Here is a 24,395-nt window from a genome sequence, read left to right on the forward strand (position 1 = left end):
TACAGAGAGTAACTTTGCTTATCCTTTGCTTATATTTTTCATACTCTGGCTTGGAAAACAAGTAAATATGAGTGATTGAAAAAAAAAGAAAATAAACTGATTTGTTTTATATTTGAGTGATTTGGTGGTTTTCCCTAGTTTATAGCTTGTTTTTTGATGCAAATCAATACATAGATTTGTTTCAATACATAGATTTGTTTCATTTTAGTGAAAACATGTAACAGAACAATTGTATCAAAGTATGGCTTACTACAGTGACTTTTGCACAGTTTTTTCTGGTGAGCTTCTTTGATCTCAATCCATTTTGTCTGGTAACTTACGTTAGCATGAATTTTAAAAGATTGTGTTAGTTAAAATAGCTCTTTTTAATATTTTTTTTTTGTGGTGGTTAGTTTGAGGCTACACATTTTAGTCTGTTTAACATTTCACTAAACTGTTATTCTCTCATGTGATGTTTCTTTTCCCTGTGTAATTAGGATACGAAGCAAGAATGGAAAACAGAGCGTGCCATTATCCACAGCCACTGTATCAATGGTTCACAGTGTCCCAGAACTGAAAGTTAGCTCTGAGGTAAGTACCATCATGCTTTCTTTGTTCACACCTTTCACAGTAGCTCCACAGTTGAGAAACTTAATTATAGTAGTTTTGTTAATGTTGTACATACTTGATAGAGGAAGTTCGGTGTCCTGTTGAAGAGGAATTTGGGGTGGAGCATTAGTGGCCCAAGGGTTTTGTGAGTTTCTCTTAGTGTAGATTGATTTTTCTCAAGGTTTTTACTGATGTTTTTTAGAGCTGTGTACTGCAAAGATGTCAATTTGACAGCAGCCTGTAAACTTAACAGTTGAACATTTTTGTCACCAAGAGTGAACAGTTAGTGAAAAGTTCCATTAGCTGACATCTGTTCAAAGCTTGCAAAGTCTCTGAAACCTAGCTTTAACCTTCACCTTGAAATTGGCCCAGTAGATATACTGAAGCTAAGTTTGCTGCAACTTACCTGGATGGTAAACTTATTTCATTATTTTTCAAATACTCCAAGTATTCCAAATCCATTAATAGTTAAAGCATTTGTCTGAGTTATCAAAATAGGCTTGTTTATCCCTCAGTTTGTGTAGGGGGAAGGAGCATGTTTATTTTGAAGATGAATATTCTCTTTATCTTCTTTATCAACGTGATCTCTTTTTACTTTATGTTACTACTAGATTTTTTTTTTTCCTGGTAATTCGTCAAAGAACACCAGTGAGGGGAACTGTGAAGATGTAAGCAGATAGAGGTGTCCCCATCATAGAGGAGTGTTTCAAAGGACAGTTTGCACTAGATCCTTGCTGCTCTGTAGTGCTCTAAATTTACTTTTAAGATCAGCTGTCTTGCAGGTAACACTGCAACTTGCTATCAGAAGTTAATCAGGTGAACACAGAGCTTCATGTGGTACTTGGAAAGTTTGTAAATATGTGCAGGAGGAGTAAATATTTACTGGATTATGAGGTCTTAATGTTAGTGCCCGTGTGGCGCTGCATAATCTTAGCTTTTTGTGTCTGAAGGCATACATTCTGTAATTTGAAGTTCACAAGTGTCATTTTGATCACCAAGAGCATCAGCTTTATACTTAGTGTGGGGTTTTCAGACATAATGCACTTAATAATGCAAAATTGCTGCACATAGCAGTGAAAAGTTCTCACACCTACTGATGAGTTTTCCTTTGTGTTCAAAGCTACTGCTATTTCCTATCAGGACATTGGGCCTTAAATTAAATCAGTGGTTACTTGTTACATTTGAAAGTTTTGTGTTGAGTTTTTGTATTTTAAAAGTTAATAGTGTCACAAAGATCTGAGAGTAGACTTCGAGAGCTTTTTTTTTTTTTTTAAGAAATTGTTCCACAGCTGCCATTGCTACAGTTATGTTGAGGCATTATTTCCTGTGCCATTAGTTTGTAGCAGAAGGGCTTCTCAGGTGTGCACAGAAGGTGATAAACCTAATGTATTTCTATGAAGCTAAGCTTAGCAGTGAATATTGCTGTTACAGCAAGCTGAGCAGCTGGGAAGAGAAGATCAACAGCGACTACATCGAAACAGAAAACTGGTGCTCATGGTAGATTTGGACCAGACATTGATCCATACTACAGAACAGCACTGCCAGCAAATGTCCAATAAGGTACTTGGGGTTACCTTTCAATCCAATATAACAACAGAAATGTTTCTAACAATATTTAAATGATGGTTCTTTAACAAAACACTCTGTGGTTAGGTAAAATTATAGTTGAAAAATAAAAGAAAATGAGAAACAAGTCTTCTGTAATATGTTCCTTTTTCTCTACATTTAAATGGATGTTTTTCTTTCTTTCATTCATGCCTTCATGCACTTTTCCTTTATAATCATTTTGAGAGATGTTTCAGGTAGCTAATTTTAATCTCTGCTTTCCCTCCTCTGCAATTCACAAGCTGAGTACTCAGTAATGTGACTACCAAGTCTTGAGGCAGATACAGTGAATTACTGTTCAAAGTCCCTTTTTGAGCAATCCTGTGTGTTCCTATGTCTGTCATTCCAGACAGTATGTGTAGGGATTTTTTTAAAATCTTTTTGGAGGGAGTGAGGAGGGGAGAAAGGTTGTGTGTTGTGGTTTAATTTCTTCATGAAACACATGTTATTGAACTGACAGGGTGCATTGACTTGTAACATTTCTAATTTGGAAGTTCTAAAACATGTTGAAATGTGTACAGTGTCTGGAGCAAGAGAATGCAAACTCAAACATCAATATCATGCAAACTGTGATTGCTTAGTTCTTTTCTTTCCTCTTGCCATTCTTGCATGTCCAGTAGACTAAGCGTATGTTCACAATTGCTAGAAAAAGCAATCTAGAAATGTACATTGCAATTAAGAGGAAAGGGAGCCATGAATATTCAACTTAAGGATTAAAAATTTTGCATGTCTGAAAGGCTATGCCTCTATCAGTATAAATTCATGGTTTGAAGAAAAACAATTTTTTAAGTACTGTGAGGTTTTTAACTGGGATCTTTATCTGTAAGCTTCCTTCCTAGTTTGCTCTCTGTTGCTATGTTTCCATAAGCAGACTTTGTTGGGTGAAGAAAATACTTTCTCTGAGCTCAATGCATATTGAAATGAGTCTGTCAGAAGTTCACTGTGAGGTATTGATTGTAGTGAGATCCTGAACTTGTCTGAAACAAGCACATTGAGAGTTTTCTCAGATTGGTTTGCCATAAGTAAAGATTTGAATGAAAGCCACCTGCATCATAAATTCTTCAACAATACAGCTTCCTGCATTTTAAAGCATTATTGTTGGACTGCCTGGCACAGAGCAAAAACGTGCTTTGGATTTTATTCATCCATATAATCTTGTGGCCAAAACCCACTTTGATCTAGTAGGACCAAATAAAGTTGAAGTGAGGTAGCTCTGGAATGCTGACCTTTTTGTTTGCTATTTTGATAATATTCAACATGGTTTTTCTTCTAGGGAATATTTCATTTCCAGTTAGGTCGAGGTGAGCCTATGTTGCACACACGTTTGCGTCCTCATTGTAAGGAATTCCTGGAAAAAATTGCCAAGCTCTATGAATTACATGTTTTTACTTTTGGCAGCAGACTGTATGCACATACAATTGCAGGTGAGTAGAATGTTACATTTAACAATATTTATCTACGTTGCCTTCATACTCATATAACTAATTTTCTTTATGAAGTTGTTTTCAAGTATTTGTTCTTTGTTTTGTGCAAAGCCGTCTCCTAAATAGTCCTGTGGGTAGAATTCTTAGTTTGTTGACTAGGCAGTGCCTGTATGGCCTGTAATTTTAGAAATAATCCTTTTTCTTCCCCATCAGGTCTACTTTGTTTCACTGATGGTTAGACAATCAGCTTGTTAACTAGTGCCTTCTTATTAAGTAAGAAATTATGTTTATGGACCCTAACAATGATCTGCAACTTCACTTGTCATACAAATCTAATATCAGTGTTCTGTAAAATTCAACAATGTGACATCATCTCATCCTGTGAGGAGCACTGCCCCCACATGGTTTCCTTTCACCAAAGGAAGTTCTGCTGCTATAAATCTGTTTATAGCAGTTTTGTGTCCTGAAGCTGAGATACACGTACTTCATGAAAAACAGAAATCTAACAATATTTTCACATCTTTTTCTCGAGAACTTAAAAATATTTTCTCCAAGTGAAAACTTGTATTTGAATTATAACAGTAGTAGTCTGTTGTGTGGGTCACTGGTTGAAATGTTTTCTTTTTTCTGACAAGCATAAAAGAAACCTGCCCTGGCTGTGGGAGTGTATGGGTCTGAATCATGTTAGAAAGGACACCATGAGTTTAAACGATCAAGATGGGGTAAAAGCCAAGTTTAGTCTTCTCTGTTGCAAGAGTATTTTCTCCTCAAAATTCCCTTTATCAAGTCTGTTGGTCTAAGATAATATAATTAACAATATTTTAGGTTATGACTCTGTCAAACTATGTTCCATGTCTCCTAGCTTTTTTTTAAGTTGTCTTTCACATTTGCTTTTTTTTTTTGTGTCATATTGCCAAGAGTGTTTTGAACAACAATGTCCCAATAATCCCACTTCTTGGCAAGAAAGGATGATCCCAAAATAGTTAGAGCTAGCTATCCTAGCTAGCTCTAAAACACTTTGGGGAAAAAAAAAAATCAAACAATTCTTTATGCATGTTCAGTGCCATAGAAGAGTCTTGTAATGACAAGAGATTTCTGAATGACAACATATATTTCTGTAATCAAAATGTGATGTTTATTTGTTGTCTCCAGCTAATACTTGTTGAAAGGTTTAAGGCATGTCCTGTCCTGTCAATCCAAGTGAATGTTTCTATGTCACTTAGCCTTTGATCATAGTTTGAAGAATCTTCCTAAAGCTTTGTCAGTCTTGCTGTTGGATTAAGTGTTGTGTACTGCTCATGCATGAACAATTCTGTGCCTGTCCTTCTTAGAATGCATTTTTATTTTCTGTGGCAAAAGAGGAATAGTTTTCTTATCACTAGGTTTAAATACAAGTGAGGGGACCGTCTTCCTCACTTGGATCTGTGTGCAATGATCTGGCCTAAGGTCAGAAGCTGTATAGCAAATGGCCTTCAGAGGCAGGGAGGAGTTGCAGAGGTAGTTAACTCATGATGTTGAAGTGCTTTCCCTGTCTTCTGTCAATGTATGATTTGTCCTCTGCCCATTGTGGTCTCTGAGCCCCAATATGGATTACTGTGTAGTGCCTGTGCTGCCACGGGCAGCACTTCTTGAGGTCGTCATGCTCAAGCTACCCCAAGCTACCCCATAGAGGGAATGGCCACCAAATTAGGGTATTGTTGCTTCCTGTCACCAACAGACTTCTGGATTTCTGCCTGAAGCTGTTTAACCTCATCAAAAGCTTTCAAACTGCAAGTGAGTTATTTGTGCAGTGCTGGTGATCATTTCAGCTGAAGTCTGTGGAGAAGCACTGGACTCAGCCTATGGTCCACCTGTGCAGCCAAGATGCAGTACTATAGAAATACATAGCTGATACCTATAGAGAACACTTGATGGCAGTGTTGCTTAAATGGGTTCTCAAGGAGCTGTCAGTTTGATACTTTGTTATCCCTATGTTATGTAAAGAAAGAACTTGTAATAAAATGCTGGGGATAAGAAAAAGGTTTTTTCACCCTTTTTCATAAGAAAAAGGTTGTTTGCATAAGTCCTCTGTACACATCCTATATATCTTTGTGAATTCAGAATTCTGAGTTGCTCCTTTCATGTCCTAGAAGGCTTTTGAAAAGACATGACATCTTGTCAGTCCTTTTCTCTCATCTCAGCAGATTCCTGCTAGCTGTTAAGTAGGATTAGCTAATATTTGTAAACACTGTTTATGTCTGCTGAAATAATTTATATTAAACCCTTTTTTTCATATGACATGTTTACAAAGTGATATCTGGTAGTATGTTTATGAAGATGAGCTTTAGATTTTATTACCTAGAGCTCCCTGGAGTATTTCTCTACTAAATAATTATTTTGAGCAATTGTTACTTAATTTCTTCTTCTGCTCTCTATAAGAAAAGTTTGGTATATTTAAAACAGATGTCAGCTTAAAAGCTAGTTGTAAAATGCCACAGAATTTTAAGTTCAGGAGCTATTAAGCAACAATAAAGCCATGTGAAATTACTGCAGATTTACAGTGAAATCTAGAAAGTAGGACCAAGTTGAGAGCATTCATATGTATGGCTCGTTACAGCAAGTATATTACAAAATGTATACAGTGTGTATGTATAATCACCAGTGTCTGAAATTGTCCAAGCTTTTGAAAGATTGGGTCAACAGCTCTTTCCAGGTTGTAAAGTAGAATCTCAAGTAGAATGAAGGTAACCTGATTCTTCAGAAATTCAATTCTAGTTTTATTTATAAAAGGACTTATTCAAATTCATGTTGTTTCCAACTGTTATATAATTTCTCCTGGGAACTGCTGTTTAACTCAACCTTTCTCTAAGATTTGAGACATCCCCAGTATGAGTTAGTTTTCAACATTGTATCTTCTGATGGTTTTAACTTAGTTTTTATTTATTTATGAATTTTATTTTTTAAGAGAGTCTATATAAGAGCAGGCAATATGATTTAGTAAGTGTGTGCAAAGAGCCGGTCTGAGATGGGAAACAAACAATTGGGGTAATAGTCTCTGCTGGGTGAGTCTACTGGATAGTCCTTCCTAATGTGGCAAAAGATAATTATAGTGTCTTCTGTTTGTTCAAGAAATTTGGGGGCATACCTAGCATAGTGTCTAATTTATGGGACTAAATGGAACCTCAGTTTGTGAGTTCAGTTCGTCCCAGTCTCTCCTGGTCCCTATCTCAACCCACAAACCATATTTTCTGTCCCCTGTCCAGCTGGAGGAGAGTGAGAGAGTGGCTGTGGTGGGTGCCTGGTGTGTTGAAGAAAACAAATAATGAAATTAGTGAAATGTTACCTGCCCTTTCTCTGAGATGTGAAAACATCAAACTGTTTATGTTGATTTAGTTGACTAGGGAACATCTAAAAGAAACCAGTTTGACCTGCAAAGAACTTTTTAAAAAGAGACCGGTGCTGTTTTCTGTGTTGTTACTCAGGTAGCTTACCCTTGGACTCTAAGGTGGGCTTATATCTTTGCAGATGGATCTTTGATGAGCTCTATCCTCAGTGTATTTTTAGTTTAGTGGTAAAGTATTACTGTGAAGCTTAAGGAATGCTACTTTATCTCTAATCTCTGGCAGCCAGGCTTTCTGCATTTGGACGTTTTTAGTTCAACTTCAATTGAAGTTCAATTTAGTTCAATTTTTCTTACAGTTTTAGCTTGGCAACATTGCAGCTGACTGCCTCACTGAAGTTTTGCCATGTAATCAGTGCACTTCTATCTAATTCAGTGTAGAGAGTTCCTGTGTATTCAAACAATTAGCAGAAGAGAATTTTGTTGGGGAGAACAGCAACTTGTGTGACAGCTTTTGTGGTTTGTCAAAGTATATGTGTGTACAGCAATAAATCTTTGTAGCTAATTCTCTCAATTCATTATGCCTAGGTACTGCAAGGGTCTCACTACAGGGGATGATTCTACGAGTTTGCAGCAATTCTTAAGCATAGTCGGGTGAGTTAAGGTTGAACCTCTGTCCTTAACTCAGAATTTTCTTGCTTTTATGGGTTTTAAGTTATTCCAATTACACATCAATATTAATTACATACAGGATCAACCTTCAGAAGTAATGACTGATTTTTAGGGTTTTTTTTAAACTTTGTTTTTGAAGTCCCAACTTAAGGTACTCTTGGGAGCTAGACTGTTAAAAGGAGTTGAACATATGTTCTGTGCAAATCTGAGCTCCTTGAAAGAAAATTAAAGTTGGGCCATAGAGCAACTATGTAGTCATTTTGAATTCATTTTCTGGTTACAATATGGCCATCATTTAAAGTAAAATGTAGTAAAACTTGAAAAGATGGTTCCCAAGTAAGTATTGACTGCTTTGTATTATTCATTAAAATAATGAGAAGTTGATACTAGTTTCAGTATGAATTCAGTAAAACAAAAAATACAGGTTAGCATGTAATATGCCAGTTTCTGTCTAAGCAATTATGTGGCTGTGATCTGCTCATGAAGGTGAACTTCATTGCTGGAGACTAGGTTCAGAAGCATGTGCATGTGTGTTTGTACACCCAAGTCATCATTTGCCTAAATAATAGCACTTTATCTTGCTTCAACATCAGCTAGCACAGCTTCTGTTTTGGTTTTGGGGTTTTTTTGTTTGTTCATTTGTTTTTTTTTTAAAGAGTGCAGTCAGAAAAGTTACTACAACTGGGCCTAAATATTTCTAGAAGTCCCAGGATGATATATTCATTATATGTAAATGTATTGAAGTAGTTGTTAGAGGTACAACTTAAAACCTACAAATGCAAGAGCTCCGGCTGGAACTGTGTCTTAACTTCCTACTGTGCTTAAATATTGCAGCACATTGCCGACTCTTGTGAGGCTTCTCTGCAGTCCCTAGGCATAATGAGCTAAGGAGAGCATTTAGCTTTAAAGAACCAATTATAGAGTGATAAATGTAAGTTGCAAAAATCATGTGTCTATCACCTGCTGTATCTCTTTCAGCCTTATTTATTTGGCTGTCACAAATTCCATTTTGTTGCCATCTTGAAAGAAAATTAGGTGGAATTTTTAAAATTATTCTCCCTGAATTACCTACTAATACTTCATCCACTGTACTTTCTCCCATCTGATCTCATGCCTTTAAATTGTCTGTTAAACTGCTGTTGCACAAATTAAAATACCAGAAATATATAAAATATAAACAAGGAACAAACATCTTGAACATTAACTTTTTAATTTCTTTTTCCAAAAGGATTTTTGGACCCTGAAAAGAAGCTTTTTTCCCATCGGATATTGTCAAGGGATGAATGTATTGATCCATTTTCTAAAACTGGGAACCTTAGGTATGTATATGGGTCTTAGGCATTATACAAAACATGACAACAAACAGAGAAAATATGCTAAATAAAATAAAAATTACTCCCTCTCCATCTAATGTGTTCATATCCTTCTTTGGCTGCCTCTTATATATCATCTTAAACACCATCTCAGTAAAACTGAGGTGTTGGGCATTGCAACATTTCCTCTACTTAATGGGTTATGTGGTAGCAGAACAGTAAGAGTGTGATGCCATGGCATCATGTTTTCACTTACACTTCTTATTCTTGTAATAACAACCATATTTCCACTTTGTCTTGTGATCTTGTATAATGACTTTTATGTTGTGGGGTTTTAAATTAAACCAAAATTCTCAGTTTGAGTTTAATTCATAATTGAATACCTAGTATTCTGGCTTTCAGATGTGCTAAAAGCACCTCCTGTTCCTAGTGTTTCTTGAAATTAGGTCATCTAGAGCCTCGAATTCATATTCTAGTCTAAATTCACATTCTGATCTTTTTCAGAGTATTCTTTCTTTTTTCAGAGTATAAAGCCAAGATTTTTTCTAAGACAGATCTGTTTAATGTAGCTTTATGGAATACTAAAATTCATTGCCCCTCTATACCTGACTGTAGCAAATGAGAAGCTTTTTTTCTTGATGTTTTTTATATGCATCTTAAGTATTCTACCTCTTCTTCCTCCTAGGTCATGGGTGATATTAGTCATTCTATTTCCTTTATCTTGGTTTGAAGAATCTACTCTTTAAAAACTCTTCCTGTGTCTTTTACCTATTTATGTATAGGTAGTGTATTGACCTTGTGAAAGTTGACTTTGGGCTACTGGTTGACAAAAACCAAAGAAAATCAGATTAAAATGTTGTAATGGTTTGTTCTTACATATGTTTCTTGTTTTCTGCTTTTAGCCTTTAGAACACAGATTTTAAAAGAGCGGTTTCCTTTTTATCCACTAACTTTAATTTGTTCAAAGCTTGTATTTTGAATTCCATAATTTTAATATTGCTGGCTGTTTGTAAGTTTCTTTTGTAAGTTTCATGTTCTGCAGATATGCTCATAATAAACCAGGGCATCAATAGAAATTTATTTCATTGCTATATAAATTTCTAAAACTGGCTTAATTTGTCAACTATTTTGTCTCTTAGAGATCTCTTTCCTTGTGGAGATTCCATGGTTTGCATCATTGATGATAGAGAGGATGTTTGGAAGTTTGCACCTAATTTGATAACTGTGAAGAAATATGTATACTTTCAGGGGATAGGAGATATTAACGCACCTCCTGGATCAAGAGAAATGCAAATGAAGAAGAAGGGTAATTAGATTGTTTTTAAACCATGTTTATAACTTTGTCCACTTTTCAAACTAATAGATGTAAGTCATTGAGATGGTCTTAGTAAAACTGCAGTTGTGCTCAGATGGGCAGTCCCAGACTATTGAAGTTGGCAGGACCAGTGTGAGTAGCTTGGTAAAACTGGACTGTTCTTACTGAGAGCATTACTTCTGGCATCAACCAGAGCAGAAGTGAAGCAGTAATAAGTGTTGTGGCTGAGAGGTGGAAATACACCAAACTATTCAAGAATGTGTAGAGGGGGACACTTTCTCTCTCACACCCCCATGTAAAACATGCTGACTTTTCTTCTCTGTAGGTTTTACCTCTTCTGTCTCTTTACTTGGGGCTTGGAGGAATAGGTAATAAACTCTGGCCTCAACACATTGTTGAAAGTGAATGTTGAAATCTGCTTGCCTCCCAGTCTAAATCATGCTAATAAAATTAGTGTGAATTTTTAGCACCTACTGAATATGGTGTTTTAGCATTTGACACAAGAACCCTATGTTCAACAGGCTCAGCAGTGTAATACACATAAGGGATTTAGAAAGAGCATATTACTAGATTGATAATTATTTGGGGGCAAAATGTATTTGAAACACAATGCCATAAGAAAAAATTGTCAGGCTTTTTCCAGTTCACCCAAGGGTTTGGGTTTTTTTTAATTTAATACTTGTGACATTGCTCTCTTTCCCTTGCTGATAGAAGTGTCCAATACAACAATAGAAATAGTATGATCAGCCTGAATCAGGTCACTGTGATGTGGGACCTGTACACTTGACTCCTGTCATTACTTGCAGGGCAGGAGCATGCGCACAAAAGGGAAACAAAATAGCATGATTTCACACAGTGTTCCCAGTGAATGTTTGTGTGCAACAATTTGGAAGTCTGCAGTTTGTTTAATTGTCTCTCTATTCTGTGAACACATCCTAAAACGATTCTTCTGTTTTTGACTGTATTACCCTTTTATTTGTGTTCCATCAGTCTTAAATTGAGCTTGAATGACATCTTTGTGTTGCTAAAATATATGTCTTTTCAAGGACTAAAGTTCAGGTTTTTTGTTATGAAAATTAAGTAATATGAAAGACATGGCTGTTTATAAATAAAGTTCTTGTACTGTAGTTCTGGATTAGGACTTCATGAAGCAAATTCTGCCCATCTGCCCCCAATTTGTTTATTTTTTTTGCTCTAAGTTGTAATCATAAAACTTACAGTACAAGATAAATCCTTTAATTCTTGCAGAATTAACAAATAATTACTTATGACCTGTGATTTAAAGAAAAAAAGCTGCTTATGTAACTTCTTTACAAAAGTAATGTTTATTATGTTTGAGAGTCCTTTCTAGTAATCATTGAGACCTAGGGAATTTTAACAACTTTAAAAAGCCTAGTGATCACTTCCAAGCATAATTAAATCTGAGTCCATATGTAAACTCTGTGTTTAAGATCAATGAAAAATAAATTTTGGTTAATCTGAAAAGAAGAAAAAAAGGGAAAATATGTTTTCTTTCTTGCCCATGTCTTAGCAAACCACTCTACTAAACCTGAGGCATTGGATTCAGCAGTGATTTCAGCAAAAGATGTTGAAGAAATAAAGAATGTTATATGTGTAGAAGAGCACAGTAATGGTCTCAAGAAAACTGCAAAGGACACTTGCACTGCAAATGGGAGTACTTCTGTAAGCAGTGAACCATCTGATGGGGATGTGAGCTCTCATAACAAAGTTAATGCCCAGGACTCCTTAAATGATAGCACTGGTCACAAAACGGACAGTGAGGTCACTGATGATTTGGCAAATACGAAAGAATCTCAGATTTCTTCAGAAGAAATTGATACAACAGTTATAGAGAAGCAGCAAACCCAAGAGAAGGTAACAAATGACTTGGACTTTGAACTGTCTAGTGACAGTGAAAGCGACGATGGATTGGATACCAAAAAGTCATCCACTTCTCTATCAGACAGTGAGAATGAGGAAAAGAGAAGTTGGAAGAAATCCAAACAACCTCTGCAGGATGAAAATTTGCAGCAAGAGAGTTACACTGATGTGAGTGAGAAAAAGGATGGTCTGCTGAACCATTCTGGGGACACACAGTCTTTACCTAGTGAAAATATCCAGGACAAAATTGATCATGAAGCACAAGAGGAAAGTGAACAAGAAAGCCTTTGTGATTTAGGAAATGGGTCTGGAGATAAGAAAGAAGCTGAAACAGAATCTCAGATTAGTGAGCAGTCTGGAATTACAATGGGTGAGTCCTTAGACCAGAGTATGGAGGAGGAGGAGGAGGAAGATGATACAGATGACGACGACCATTTAATATACCTTGAGGAGATCCTTGTGCGAGTTCACACTGATTATTACACCAAGTATGATAAATATCTGAAAAAAGAGATTGAGGAAATTCCAGACATCAGAAAAATAGTACCAGAACTAAAAAGTAAAGTCTTGGCAGACGTAACCATAATATTTAGTGGACTTTACCCAACAAACTTCCCTATTGAAAAGACACGGGAACACTATCACGCCACAGCACTTGGAGCTAAAATTGTGAAGAATCTTGTACTTAGTGCTGATGATCCTGATAAAGCAACACATCTCATTGCAGCAAGGACCGGTAGGTATTTGAGCAGCTTTTAGTCTGTTAAAGTTCATGCCTTGAGGTCTTTTGTATAATCTACAGACTTTAATGTAACTGAGATTAGAATCAAAATCAAAGGATTCTTCCTAAAACAATTTAGCAGTCTTTTTAAAAGGATTCTTTCTCTTCTCTTGCTCAAATGTGACTTTTAATTGTTAAAAGTAGGACTCACTAAATGCCCGCTGATTCAATGTGTCATGTCTCAGTTTTTTAAGAATTGGTGATACTAATGGTCAAAGACTCGGAGTTGTTGAATAGAAACATTTAATATTTGTGTCAAAGAAAAGTTTATGATCGTCTTGCTACAAAGGTATAGTAGTGCTCTCTTTCTCAGATTAGCCTCTCGTGGTTCAGTTTCACTTGGTACGGAATTCAAATAAATTATTTTAAGAGACTGCTAATATCCTGTCACTTCACGGTACTTAATCTATACTGTTTTTGTCAAAGGGAATGTAAGAGTTTAGCATAACTTTTAGGTTGTCTTTGACAAAGCTGCCTGGTTTTTTTGTAGCTGTAATGGATAACAATGTACCACTGGTAGCTGCCATAGAGGAGCTACCAGTCAGCAGCGTAGCTTTTTATGGGTACAGCCTGAGGCTTGGTTTCCTCATTGCTGGCCTTTTGAAATGACATAGAATCTAAATATCTGATAGTCAAATCCATGAAATCCAAAAGTAAAACTGCATGTTTTAAATTACCTAAAACTCACAGGTACTTTTAGGACACTCTTGGCCGACATAAGCTAAAGAAACACATTATCTGCCACCTATTGGATTTTTTTTTTTTTTTGACTGCTATTCATTTGGGGTTTTAGTAGCAGCTTGGTTTCATTGGCTTGTATTTTAAAGAGAGGGTACTTTCCTCAGAAGTCTGTATGTCAAGAGGCATTTAAATAGTAAACGCATATGATAAATTGAGATAGACTTTAATAGTAAAAACAACCTAAAACTCAGGAGATGGAATTAGATGCATTGAGAGCTGGGATTCTGGGTTGTGAAGATGTGATAATTGCAGCAGTGAATTTGAAGTTTTGAAATCAATGCATGCATCTGTTTCGGACTCCATTGTTTTACTACTGTTGCTGAACAGCTGTTTTAAAACTTCATAAATAGGAATAATTATTTCAGCAAGGAATTATGCAAGTTCATTATACTTCATTGGAGACATAATAGCCATCAGTATAAGAGATGATTTTCCAATTTCAAATCTTAAAATGTTTCATTTCAAAATTGCTTTGTTTGTCTTAAACTAGATTACTTCTGAATGTAGTTATACATCAGATACATCTATTGTGATGGGGTAAAATTGAAAGGATAATGTAAATGAGACTCTCCCAAACCTACACATTTCTCTAGAGTGAAAAGTGTTGAAAAATACATTAAGGTAGACATTATGTGATAATGAGCAGTTGACTTTTTGTTTGTTTTTTGTTAATGTACTGTTTGAGGGTTGTGTGTTTCTGTAGATGCATGTATGCATCCTTCTATTCTTATAAATAAATTATTTGCCACCTGTACATTCTTAGTGAATCATACTAAAGTACATCTGAATATGAAAAACTATTTTAACTTTGTTTCTTGATTAAATTGCATATTGTGCTAATTCTAGTCTAGGTAAATTGGCAGTCATTTTTCTGCCTAATGGGCAATACTGTTGTCATCTTTCATCATCACTTAATAATTATTTCTGTAACAATGGCAATGAAATAGATGGATTTAGAGTGAATAAAACAGTATTATCCAATAACCCTTTGTAAGATCCTTCTGGATTGACTGGTTCTGGTTTTGTGATGGGGTTTTGAGTTTTTTTTCAACTGGAGACTATTATTCTCTCCTGGAAGGTGGGAGTAGTTAGGCTGCATCGTTCTAATTTCTTGAAGGGAACTTCTTAATCAGAGATTTTAAGGATATAAATTCTGTCCTGTCACAGCTGGATTTGTGATAATTCATCTGTCAATGTGATTTTCATAGTGATTCTTTTATGGTTAGAGAGCAAATTATTACAAGCCTCTTGCTGACAGTAAGCCATACAAATATTACATCTTTGGCTCCTGTGGCAAACATCTGAAGCGCTGCTTGACATGCAATTGCTGGTGAAAAGGGGAAACAAAAGCATGTCCCTTCTTGAGTTTTTTTCAGAAGTCAGTGATGTGAGACCAGGCAACATTGTTATCTGTACCTTTATCTTCTCTTTTTTTAACATGTTTGTGAAAAGTGATTCTAAAATACCTTTAGTTCAGTCTTCTGGGTGACACCACTAACAGCAGCAGACTTGGGACTCTGACAAGCAGCTGAATGTGTATGATTACTTTTTACTAGCTAAGATGTAAAGAAAGGCACATACTTAATCTGCAGCAGTGTTTAGGGGTTAATACTATTAGCTTTCTCATTTTGAAGGCAATGGAAGAATTTGGCAGAGGACATAAACAGGAAGAAGTCAGTGTGAAACAGTTACCCCTTAGGTCTTGAAGTGATGGGGTTTCCCCTGCAAAGTGACCTCATCATAGCTTGGTGCATTGAAATGAACAGCTATTGAAAAACGTTTTAGGTTGTTTCTACGGCATTCTTCCCAGCCTATTAGGGTAACTAATTTAATTTTTTTCTTCTTTCTATATACTTACCGCTTTCTCTGCAGATAGGCTGTTTGTTTCCCTGTAGAGACAGGTACTCTGATTTCTGAAAATAAATAAATCCTTGTTTCTGAAAAAAGTTGGGGCTTCTTTCATTACATAGGGCAGAAATTACTGCCTGAATTACTGTAAATATGGGATCTTTTCATCATCTAATCAGCTTTCATAAATCTGAGTGACTGAGAAGGCTGTCCTATAGTCCTTTTCACTTATCTATGGACTGCATAAATCTTGCTTCAGTTTTTGAAACATCTGTTGTTTGCTTAAAGCATCAGCAAACCACTGTAGGATAAGTTTTTATAGCTGTATACACACTTGGCTAAGCAGTTATCACACTGTTTCATAGACCTTGTTATGTTCCTTCCTGAATAGATGAAAGACGCTGTAGTTAATTCTTGTATTGAGTTTTTGCGGGTGGAGCAGATAAAGCTCTTCAGATCTCTCAAAAATTATTGTAGTGTGGTAGGCATGGAAATACATCAGTTTAGGTGCCGAGTTTTTATTTTACTTTTCAAAATATATTTGAGTCCATGCTATTTCCTACTCCTGTGATGTGTCAACAGCAATTTTTCTTGAAAAATATGTTCAGGGCTGTGTCTTTAAAAAAAAATTGGGTTAAGCATTGCTCTAAACTTGGCCACTGGCCAGGTAAGCTTGTTGGTTTTACGGTGCAGAGTTAAACCTGAACTTTAGGCATAGCTTCAGAATAACACATCTGTCTCTTGTCTTAGGCCAGTGTTCTTGCAGAAGAGGATTTGATTGTAAATCAAGATCTATATATAAAAATTACCTGAAGAGAAATAAACTTCTAGTGATCAGATTTTCCAAGCAGTGTCTGGCAGCCTGGTTGCAAACTGCCATAAGGATATGTTGATTTTGGTGTGTTGGGATTAGGAGAAAGTTCTGCAAGTGCTGCTGGTGATCTCTCCCCATTGTGTGCTTTGGTTAGTCGTGACACAGCCTTGAGCACTCACACTGAGTTCTGCATGGGTGAGGTTGAATCAGAGGCCACAGTCAGCTGAGCACTGTTTTCAACAAGTTCAGAAGTAGAATTGATTAACACCTTCCCCAACTTTGAAAATAACATTTTCTGATACTATCTGCTTCAGACTGTATCCATCAGAGAATAGATGTGATAAATTTGGCTCCCAGTTGCTTCATGTGGAAAAACTTCTGTGCCTTTTTAACTTTTTGGAACTATTTTAGAATTTGAATTAGGGGAAGGTGATTAGATGACAACAATGTAAAAAGTAGTCTGGAAGATCAGTTTTTCTCTAAGTGATTTTCAGCTCAGCTGAGTAATTCAGGTGTTCTTAGCTGCATCAGAAGTACTGTTGCTTGGATGGATTAAAATCTTTTTGCTGTTTTGTCTTAATAAGTGTAATTCAAAAAGAAGTTGCACTGGGGAAAGGGAGAGGAAATGGCAAACATATCACAGTGCTATTTCTCCTCCCAGTTAAATTTGTGTTTCACCAAATGTTGCTTTAAGTAGATTATACATGTGAAATCTTGATTTGTGAAGATGTCAGCTAGAAATAGAAAGCTCTCCCCAATAGGACATACTTGTGTTTGCTCATGCAGTTTTCAGTATGCTGGAGTGTGCCATAGGCCACTACACTTTAGAAATGGGGAGGAGGCAGAAATCTTTGTTGTTGTGGAGGTGAGGAAGGTAAGACTTTTGACTCTTGGAGGTGGGTTTGGTTACACACAAGTCTGTGTCACCAGCTTTCACAGAATCCTAGAACATTTAGGTCATTAGGGGCCTTAAAAAACATTTAGTTCCAGTAGCAATTTCACACAAAATTGTGCTATTTTGGCTTTCATGTTTAAGTTTTCTGTCACAATCCTGTCAACTATAGAAGAATTTGCATAGCTCCTCAGCATATATCCAGTATGAAACAATCAGACATGTGTGAATGCAGAATGTGAGGGTGGGGAGGAATGGCAGCAAGATTAAACACCCGACATCAGTGCAGAAACAAGTTTGAGAAACAGTTGGAGAAAGTCATCTCCTCATGTAACTTCAGATTTAACACAAGGTGAAGGTGCAATTTTACAGTTTTGTCCATGTTTCCCCCTGATGAAGTCCAAAAGGAGCAGCACAGTCCCATCTATCCAACAGCATCACTAGCTCTGGTTAACTGTTGTGTGTGCTTACTAGTGAAACCACTGCTATTGCATGTGGCATTCGGTCAGCCCCAGAGCTGGTATGTGCACCACAGTATTGCCAGCTGTGTCTGATACCCGATTCAGTAATTAATAACAGGCACAGATAACTAAACTTGAATCAGACTTCTTGCTCTTGTTGCTTTTTTTTTTGCTCTGAAACTCTTATGAACCTAATTTTAGCATCCTGTTTATAACAGCTGTCTTCTTGCTGATTTGTTTTTCTGATGTTTTCATTCCTTTTTTTCTCAAAAGAAAGCAATGTCCAAGCTTGGCCTTAAACTTCTTCAATCCTTTTTCTCCCAGATCTCCTAAACTGATTCTCTTTCAGAACCTTTGCTTTATTATTTCTGAAATATACCCTGTGTATAAATTAAATACAGGTTTATACATTGCTATTTCTAACTGAAGGTATTTCTACAATTCCTATTGAAGTTAATTAAATATTAATATCTCCAGTCAAAGCTCCTTCTGGCACTGTAAACTGGCTCATTTCCAGCAACTGTTGCATGAAATTCCTCTCAGTTGCTTTTGTAACTGATAATTAATTGGAAAACAGATTTCTTAAATTAGGGCATGTATGATTTCAGGGGTACATTGACCTCCCTTATTAGGGTTTTATGTTTTAGCCAATTGAAACCTCTTGAACTGCAGAGGTGTGCTGGGTTTAACACAGTTGCAATTCTATAATTGTTTTCACTGAATCCTTGTTGGACAGTGATTTTATTTTTATTACATGGCAAAAATTAAATATGACATTCAAATCATTCACAGTTTGCTCAGGACTGTATCTTGAAGTACTTTTTTGTGTGTTTGTGTTTATCTTGGCTTCTTAAGTTAACTTTTTTCCTTTCGGTGATCCTTTATATGTACAGCTCTTACATCCTGAACTATGCAACTGGTTGCATTTATACCTGAAAAAAGAAGAAATATATTTGTCCACACAACATTGTTTTCTGCTAATCTAAATCCAAGGAAAAAACATATGTGTATCTAGAGAAAAATGTAGCCCTACTCTGTATCCATTGGGTTTGGAGTACAAAAGGTAGGGAAACAGGCTTTCGGGAGTTTCATAAAGGACAATTGTCTCCTGCCCTTTCTGTTTTAGTCATTTAATCTTACAGATGACTTAAACTGAGCTGTCTAACCAACTAGTTAGGTCAGTCCTCAAGTGCATTTCAGTTCATCTGTCTATTCCAGTGGATTGTTCAGGAGTTCAGGTTGTACAAAGGGTATTAAATATTTGAGATTAGCTGCTTTGTCTCATCTTCAAATTATGTGAAGAAGCATGAGTACTTCGAGATTTTCATCTAAATTGAAACAAGTAAAATCATATTGTTAAATGACAGTCATGAAGATGAAACTCCAGGGAACTGTGATGAAAACATCAAATTAATTTACTGTTCTTGCTTGCTTGTCAGAATTGTTCTGAAGCTTGATTTTTTTTATTTTTTTTTTCCCCTTCTGGAGGCTTCATGGCTTCATTGTTCTCACATGTGCGAAAACAGACAAGGGCTCATATTATCAGGATTATTATATTTTACTTTGTTTTGTTAGCTGTTGTTAACTCACTAGTGTTAATGGTTTTTTCCCTGATTCTCCTCCCCATCCCACTGGTGTGGTTGGAGGAGTCAACAAGTTGCTGGGATTAAACCACAGTGCTGATTTTGGTGCTTTTTGGCACATTTATAGCAACTTCACTGAGTTTCTCTCTTGTTCAGGCATCCCCAGAGAGTAGAACTGGAGATAAGCTGTTACTTGCCAGCTGCACTGTTACTGGTTTCATCTGGACTGCATGCTAGCCTGCCGTGTTTAACTTCACATTCTTTGTTCCTGTTTCAGCACAAAGGAATTCTATCTGCTTTGCCTCCATCTCTGGTACATGGAAGTTGGGTGGGTGACAGCCTGTTAAAAGGTAGAACAGAGGGCCATGTGTAAAAAAGTTAGTATGATAAGTTAGTCAGGCTTCAACAGCATTGAAAATGTACTTCTTGAACTACTAACAAATACAAGTGAAGGAGATGTTATACAAAAGTGCACTTTTGTTGTTTGTTGGGCTAACATGCAGAGAAGATGCAGAGATTTTCTGTACAAATCTTAGTGGGCTACTTCCATGGTGCCAGTTTTTCAGAAAGTTACCTTCTTCCAGCTTGAGTCTGAGGTACTGCATCTTACTCAGATTCTCACTTTTATTAGATGTGATTGTTTTGTTGGGCTGGGGAGGCGCTTTATTTCTGTACAATTGATGATAAAATGTTCTTGGTTTTAACTATACACTGGTTTATCATCTGTGTTTCGGGGAACACTGTTGTGTTTGACTTTGTAATAGGCACAGAGAAAGTACGGCAAGCTCAGGACTGCAAGGATCTCCATGTTGTAAACCCTGATTGGCTGTGGAGCTGCCTGGAGCGCTGGGACAAGGTTGAGGAACAGCTCTTTCCCTTAAAGGATGACTACATCAAAACTCACAGGTAAGTGCCATGCCTTGAAAGAATAGGGGCTATGAAGACAGGTTATTCTGATTTGTTAATAAATTGGTTTCTGACAAGTTCAGATGCTTTATGGATTCTGTGGAAGAACTCCCTGTTTTTTCCATTTCTCTTTTGCTTAAACTGAAGACTGTCAAGGGATTAGGAGACAGTTCAGTAACTAGCAGAGTCAGAAGAAAACTTGTGGTAACGATACTTTCTTTAGCAGTTACTGTTGCTAGCTCTTTTACTTTGGAGAAGTTGCCCTTTTCAGTTCATCCATAAGCCTCCAAATGGAGGGAATGCCACCAAAGCATGGGATCATTCATGCTGCCAAAAAAAAATTACATACTTTGACTGCATGAAGAATTTATAAAGTATGGCATTTTTTGGTGGAATTTGGTAGTGATGGGAAAGAGAGAAACAGAAAAATACGATAGAAAATTCCAAGAAGAATTGGAAGGCATGAAGACAGGAGCAAAAACTGGAAGAAAGGGACTAGTGAGTGGTGGTTTGGGGATGATAAGAAAGTGCTGAAAGAGAAAAGGTAAAAAATTAGTGCTCTATAGGGTGACAGTAAATAGAAGAGGCAGCCAAAAACATTATCAGTAAAGAGGAAGTTGCACTGTTGGACAACAGTCCCCTGCAGGATAGTGGAATGGCTAAAGTACCTCATGACAAGGTACTCTCAAGCCAGCTTCTGCTTCTTGACTTACCTGTTTGGGTAGACCCACATCTTGCAAGCCTAACAGATGATCTTCCCTTCCATGATTAGACAGGAAGCAGCATGGCATAATGGGATTTCTGTATTAAAATGATACTGGTATGACTGACTATTTAGAGATTTACTTTCTACTTACAAGATGCCCTTTGAGGGCAGAACATGGGTGTGTTAGGCTTTGAAGACACCAGAAGAAGAAATGTGTGGAAGTGAGGTCATTTATCAAATGAGACACTAGCTTAAGACACAGGATCCTATAAGTTGGGAAAAGACATGTAGCCTGCTTATGGCTTGACTAGGATACTTAGTATTTAAAAAGTACTATCAAATGATTTTAAATCAAACTTCGGAATATTTGCATGGGATGCTTAAATTGACACTGCTAAGTTTGCAGTAGAAACCTGGACAGTAGCTTGTGAATGTTTTTGGGTTTTTTTTTTGAAGTCTGCATGAATGTTAGTCTTTCTCCCTCTATTAATTTACTGTTCCATTTTACTGAAACATTATGATAATTTTTCTTTATTCTGTGTTTCAAATACAATACCTCTTAACTTCATACTTCCCCCCCCCCACAAGCTTCAGTCACTAAGATATCTATCTTGATGCAAATACCTTTACCTTTAACCCAATATGTGTAGCTACTTTGGAAGAGATTTTCTCTTTAATTAAGCTGCTTGAAATAGTGATTACAGGTCCAAAGCACATACAAACTAGGGGAGGGGAGAAGCCTGAGAAAGCATTTACATGTAAAATGAACTTAAGATACCAAGAAGAGAATAGGTAAACTTGGAATTGGTTTACCATGTTATTGCTACAAGACTACTTCAGAAATGTCCATAAAAGCATCTGGTAAAAACTCCAGTTTTGTGTCACTTCTAGTATTTGTTAAAAATTAGTTGATTTTTTTTAACATAGTATTGCTTTCATGGAGCATAACATGCTGGTTTAGTTGATAAGTTGTTTTTTTTTAATTATTCAATTTGGTTGCTTTTTTTTTTGTGGAACTTCATCACAATTGTATAGTATGCTATACTGGTGATTCCTGCAGACTGATCTTTGAATGTTTCTGCTGATACTTCTAAAGTTATGTTTTTAAAATGCAGGGTGATCATAGGCAGTTTAGTATTTAAAGAAATTAGTTAGCATGACTTGCAAGTTAATACTATGTGTTTATCTTCTCTCAGAGCAAATAGATTGATACAATAGGCTGCTTTTCTCTTTGTTGCATATATGCAGATTATCATGCTTTGCTAATTGTGCTGTTGTTACTACCTGGAAATAATTTCAGTAACTTTGTGTTTAGACAGTTTCTAAGGCATGCTTAGTAATATTTTAGTAATTTAAACATGACATGGTCTTGTATTTGCAGTTTTCTGTTTTAAATTCAGTGGACTTTAATGAGGTAGAGGAGAAGTGTTTCTTTTGAGATTTTTCCAAACCATTTCCCTCTTCTGCTTTAGAAGAAAAGGGAATGTTGTTCTGGTTAGATAGTTCATTTAAATTTCTAATGCAGTTTTATTTTTTCTGAACTTCATCTAACAGAGAAAATAGCCCTGCCACGTTTCCTGATACACCCAGCACATTTCAGACTGCTCTGTTTCACCCAACACCCATCCATCCGAAGTCTCAACCTGGTCCTGAAGTTCGAATTTATGATCCTAACACTGGAAAGCTGATCAGGAAAGGCACGCAAACATCTGCACAGTCAATGTACATCCAATCTCCAGCTCCTCCCATCACTTTGCCAGTCCACGGTGAACACTCATCCTTCAGGTACCTAAAGCATGGCTAAGAGTCACATTGTCTACACTTTTAGATTCTGTAGTAGATCTTACTCTTATTACCTTTCATTTGATTAAATTGGTATTTTTGCTTTACTTTGCTTGCTTTATAAAAAGCCAAGAAAATAAGCAAAAGTGAATAATCAGCTGAAGTGAAGTCAGGATGCTACAATTCCAGATGCTTTGTGCCTCACTGAAATGGAACTGGAAACCTCAAACCAAATAAATTCAGTGCATAGTTTGTGTAAAGAATGTTACAGTAACTGATTGCTGAAGTGAGGCAGCTTGATGTTTCTTAATGAGTCTTAGAATATTGGATTGGTTTTTGTTAATAAAATATACCTGATAGCATTTAGTTCTTGTTTGTAAAATTTTCCTTTTCACCTAATTCCTTCAAATGGGTCATTAACTTTGTTTTTGAGGAATATCAGAAGTGATGGAAGAGGTGTGTAGCTAACTGAGCATTGTGAAATAAGGTCATATGGCTGAGTGCTCGTTACTAATCCTTAGATCACTAAGGCAAGACACTAATTGTGGAGGAGGAAGAGGCAGTCTGCTTTTTGAATTACAAAGGATGGTATCTATCTGAATTTAGTCAAAATTTGCGTTAAGCTGCAAACACCCCTTGTCTCTTAAGGATGTTTGAAATATCTAGAATTAATCCCAAGTTATCTAAATAAAAGATGTAAAAGTCTAACTGACTTTCTGGAATTCTAACAAGCTCAGCAAGGCTTGTTCATTTCACTGGTAAAGAAGCATCCAGTTAAAGGCAAAGCTTTTCTTTGTGAAGTGCTATCTGTTTGTAGCCTTTTTCTTATTTCAGCTTTCCTCTTGTTCTCAGTGCAGGTTTTTTGAGTCTCTCTTGTTTGTGAAGACGTCCTGTTTTCAGTTCCTTTTTAACTGTCTTTCAAAGTCTGTTTCAGTTTTCTGTGACATGGTAAATGAGCATTAGAATCTTTAAGTAATCAACACAGCACGTATCCAGAAAGGAGCTGAAAAAAGTTTTTTGGGTTTTTTGGTCAGTTGTTGTCCAAAGGAATTTTTCTAGAAATAAAGCTGGGAAGGCTTTACCTGTATGTAATTCTTATGACACTTGTAAGGTGCTGCAGTGTGATGTGTTATGTTGATATTAATACATCATTAAATGCTTTCAAAAGAAGAGGTTTTAAGGATTCCCCTACCTTTGTCAACAATTTGATTAAGAGTTTGTCCGTGCCTAAGCCTATTTTTCCATAATGCTGAGGTGCTTCTTCACTTGATTATCTTATTGAAAAGGAAAAAATATACTCTAGGTATCCTCTTAGTTGAGTTTCATAGAGCTTCTGACAGGTTTTGAGGGTGGAGTGAGGCTGTGTGTCCTTTCTATTCCTATCTTTTATTTCAGTTCAGTGGGGGTTTTTTCTGACTCAGTGCTCAGAATTGAGATGTTTTAATCTGACTGTGAATCCAATTACTCCGTGCTGCAACTTTACCCCACAACTAAGCAGCTGTAAGAAGAGAGATGAGCATAAGGTCTATGCTGAGAAAAATTATTTTCATTCATGTTTCCTGTTGATTTCATTCTAGTGGTGAAGTTGGTGACCTGTAAATGCTAATCTCTTAATTGGGACACATCTTTATTTCTCAGGGCAATTCCACCTTCTTAAGATCTTGAGGAGTGTTTTGGCAAAGTGTAGGAGAAGAGCAAAGCTGTTTAAATACCACAGTGCAGACAGAGGAGGAAGGCTGTGAAAAAGTAACAAAAAGCTGAATA

The 24,395-nt window shown here is 36.4% G+C and overlaps 1 protein-coding gene across 1 annotated transcript in view; it reads left to right on the forward strand.

Annotated features, from left to right (window-relative positions):
* The window catches only part of CTDP1 (CTD phosphatase subunit 1), a 97,828-nt gene that overhangs the window by 16,438 nt on the left and 56,995 nt on the right, over nucleotides 1–24,395 (forward strand). The window contains exons 3-10 of the mRNA XM_039712265.1: nucleotides 477–570; nucleotides 2,020–2,148; nucleotides 3,467–3,617; nucleotides 8,837–8,927; nucleotides 10,061–10,227; nucleotides 11,768–12,853; nucleotides 20,002–20,143; nucleotides 22,404–22,634. Of these exons, the coding sequence (XP_039568199.1) occupies nucleotides 477–570; nucleotides 2,020–2,148; nucleotides 3,467–3,617; nucleotides 8,837–8,927; nucleotides 10,061–10,227; nucleotides 11,768–12,853; nucleotides 20,002–20,143; nucleotides 22,404–22,634 (2,091 nt within the window). The remainder of the gene's footprint in view (nucleotides 1–476; nucleotides 571–2,019; nucleotides 2,149–3,466; nucleotides 3,618–8,836; nucleotides 8,928–10,060; nucleotides 10,228–11,767; nucleotides 12,854–20,001; nucleotides 20,144–22,403; nucleotides 22,635–24,395) is intronic.

The sequence above is a fragment of the Passer montanus genome, unplaced genomic scaffold, assembly GCF_014805655.1.
Source record: "Passer montanus isolate IOZ18808 unplaced genomic scaffold, ASM1480565v1 scaffold26, whole genome shotgun sequence".
NCBI classification, from domain to species: Eukaryota; Metazoa; Chordata; class Aves; order Passeriformes; family Passeridae; genus Passer; species Passer montanus.